General features: G+C 34.9%; 1 protein-coding gene across 1 annotated transcript in view; it reads right to left on the bottom strand.

Moving 5' to 3' along the window:
* LOC117108975 (vacuolar protein sorting-associated protein 18 homolog) overlaps nt 1-3,584 on the bottom strand; it is a 22,091-nt gene that overhangs the window by 17,719 nt on the left and 788 nt on the right. Inside the window, exons 2-8 of the mRNA XM_033251181.1 lie at nt 3,379-3,490; nt 2,814-2,890; nt 2,402-2,511; nt 1,547-1,698; nt 1,174-1,258; nt 713-792; nt 200-312 (exon numbers count right to left, since the gene is read on the bottom strand). Of these exons, the coding sequence (XP_033107072.1) occupies nt 200-312; nt 713-792; nt 1,174-1,258; nt 1,547-1,698; nt 2,402-2,511; nt 2,814-2,890; nt 3,379-3,468 (707 nt within the window). The 5' untranslated portion in view covers nt 3,469-3,490. The remainder of the gene's footprint in view (nt 1-199; nt 313-712; nt 793-1,173; nt 1,259-1,546; nt 1,699-2,401; nt 2,512-2,813; nt 2,891-3,378; nt 3,491-3,584) is intronic.

Here is a 3,584-nt window from a genome sequence, read left to right as displayed (position 1 = left end):
GTAACTCTAATTAGTGTCATCAATCTTAGAATAAGATAGAATTTAGTAGCCTCAGCCATTTTGTCATCATGAAAAATGTAAGGTTATAAATTTTAATTGGTCTAAAAAGAGGTGATGTCTTGAAGTGATAAAATTTCAAATTTTTCTATACACAGTATGTTCTTAAACTTAAATACTAATGAGTTCAAAGGTTAATTACCCAGGCGTAGTAGCCATTACAAAATATCTCCTCTCATTGTGTACATTGGATGGGATTCTCTCTACCTCAAGACCAGTCACTGATACAGGACCATCTTTACCCAAGTCAAACACCTGAAAGTTCAACATGAACAAACATGAAATTATGATATCAATTTTCTTATTTGGTAAAAATGAGTTTTTCAGGCTGAGGGAGCCTGTTAATATAATATTTATAGGACACTGAGTGTTTCAGAAAACTTTGTGGTGCATCTGTCAAAGAATAGGTAGGCATTATTGTTTAAATAATTTAGACATAAATGAATGATATTAGACAAAAATTAGTCCTATAGGTTCACTCTGCACACTGAAACTTAGTTTTGTAGAGCACTAGAGCAACATATTATTATATGTAAAGATGAATTATAGAAATTGAAGAAAAAACTGGCAGCACACATATAACCACTTATTATCAATGCATTGATGCACTTGTAATTTTTCATTCTTGCCTACAGTAAAATGCACTATCACTTACCTGTCTCCAGTATTGCTCCAGGCTTTGTAAGAAAAATCTGCTGTCTTCTCCTGACTGAAGTTCAGTCTCAAAAATCAAACCTGTAATATATATTTCAATATATCTTAATAAAGCTCCTGCAGACAATCTTCTAATAAACAATAAAAACAATAACAATAGCAATGACGATCATAGTGGCGGATGACAATAACAATCCTAACAACAATGAAAAAAATGTAAGAACAATAACAATCCTTTTAATACTAATAACAATGTTAATGAAATAACAAGTACTACAAAATCAATAATTATAATAATATAATAATGAATCCATTATTTATTAAATTATAATAGAATGCACCAAAAATGTAGGGTTCAGAGGCATAGATTACCTTGCCCCAAGAACATGACTGAATGTCTAGTGTAATATTTAAACCCGACCTTACAGTTTGAGCATCGGTAATGTTGGTATTCTAACTTACCTCTACTTGTTCCTACCAGAATCTCTCCTGTCTGATTGTCACTTGCATTAGCTTTATTCCAACCTACAGAGTCAATAAGGTAACCCTAAAAAACAGATAACAATTAATATATAAAAGGAAAACATTTTAAGTAAAAATAGACTAATGCAATTGTCATTATTAGTTTTATTTAGCTATTTATTTCTCTTATATGTGTGTAGAATGGGATTGCATAAACAAGCATATGTTGCATTCCTGATGATGACATAATTAATGTCGAAATATTGAATCCCGACACGATGGCGTGCATTTCGACACTTGGAGTATGTATTATACTATCTTAAGCATATGTTGTGTTTAAAAAGAATATATGTGAAATATAAGATGCGAGTACCTTCATTTTCTGAATAGGCTTAGCTTTCTTTGAATGTTTAGACAGGTAATACACATCTTGTGAATTTTGCATGCTGATTATAAGATGACGACCATTGGGGTCCAAGAAGATCTTATGAACTTTGTCATCAGGATTCTTAGTCAGATCAATGTCTGAAAAGGATGAAACAAATGAAAGAAAAGAAGCATAATTAGTATACTGTATGTCTAACTAGTGGTAGCCACTGTGTGTGCTTAAATTGTGGGAACCTTACACAGCCTGGATCTGGTTCAAATCCCATCACTGCTCTCCTTGTGTTTCAGCTAGACTGCTGGGATGCAGCTTAGCTCAGTCGGCTAATCTGGTGGTAGCCACTGTGTGTGCACTGAACCGTGGAGATCTCTAGGTCCCCGGTTCAATTCCCATCGCTGCCTCTCCTTGTGTTTGTGCATTTATGGCCCATGTGCACGTTAAAGAACACAGTACACTCTTCGGAAAAGAGTAGGGGATTTTCTCCCGGTGTACTGTCCAATCACCACCAGAAGGACCCCACTGGAAATAAGTCTTCTTCTAGACTTTCGTGGGCTATCCTTGGTGTTTACACCGAATAAATCAAATCCAATCCAATCCAACCGATGCAAGTATAATATATAGTGCATCACCATTTGGAAGGCAATATGGCCCATGTGCATGTCGTTAAAGAACACAGGAAATGGTGTTTCGATGTACTACTCAATTTACCTGGAAATAAGTTTCGCACTTTTGTGGGCTATCCTGCGTGTGTTTCTCACTGGAGAAAATCATACCATACCAGCAGGTAAATCTATGAATAAATCTTCACGCTATCACGCTATGCTGGATAACTAGGTTGCTTACCATCTGGCTGGTCGGGGTGCTCTAGATCAATCCGTAAAATCTTGTTGTTGGTCATTGCCATCACAAGGATGTTGTTGTTTACTGTAAGCATTGTGATTGGTTTCTCAGGTCTGCAAAATTAATACGTTAATAAGGATTACACAGATTTAATAATCCACTTCCACCAAATCTTATCACGTTTGTCATTTGAAAAGAGAATGAGGACATGTTATTATTAGCTGCTGGGATGTTTAGTTGTGTAACCAGCTAAGTTTTGAAGAAGTGCATTGGGTCTTCATTGCTCTATGTTTGTAGTTGTTGTTAATGTTATTTGCCATTGTAGCTTGTGTGTGCTGAAAATTGAATACTGTTGCTTTATGTGCCACTGATGTGAATATCTTTTACAATTTAATGAATATCTTATGCGTCTTACTTGAAATTAACTCTTTGTTTATTGAAAATGCGCACTTCTTCTGGTTCTAATCTTGCAGTCACAAAGCCTGAAGATATCTGAATGAAAGGAACAAGTTATTAATTACAAAGGAATGATTATTTATCATAAAAGTAGTAAAGTAGTAGTAGTATTTATTTATCATTAAAGTTTCACCTTTTTGAGAAATGTTACTGAGTTTGTTTTCTCCTGCACCTTTGATAAATTTTTGAATTGGCGCTATATAAATGTTTATTATTATTTAATACAGTAGAATCCCTCTTTTGGGACACCCCTATTAAGGGGACAAAATTTCAGGCACGAAAATTATATCATTTAACACTATGGCCAACCCTTATTTAGGGACACCCCTATTAAGGGGACACCTTTTTGGTCCCAAAGGTGTCCCCATTAATAGGGGTTCTACTGCATCATACAATTAAGAAATTCATTTTTAGCTTAACACTGTCAAACAGTATATATTTAAATTGGGTCTTGTTGAACTTGCTGATAAATTTTCACATTTTCATATTTTGCAGGATGCCAAGAAAATTATAATTGTACTTACCGGTTCATTATTAGTCTTGTTAGCACGTACAGGCACAGATGATGCTGCCCTTGCTGTAGCCTGCTCGTACTGTTCTAGTAGTGATGCCATTGCTGCTGCCTATTGCATACACCTATGGAAGTAATGATCAATCATCTATAACACCAATTCCTAGCATTTGCTGAAAGCTGTAATTTGTCAGAATCACAGTGAAATTTAGCTAAAAA

This window comes from Anneissia japonica, unplaced genomic scaffold (genome assembly GCF_011630105.1).
Source record: "Anneissia japonica isolate Jap-2015-1 unplaced genomic scaffold, ASM1163010v1 scaffold987_len1640505_cov201, whole genome shotgun sequence".
NCBI lineage: Eukaryota > Metazoa > Echinodermata > Crinoidea > Comatulida > Comatulidae > Anneissia > Anneissia japonica.
The sequence above is the reverse complement of the archived record's forward strand: the minus strand, read 5'-3'. Positions and strand labels throughout refer to the sequence as shown.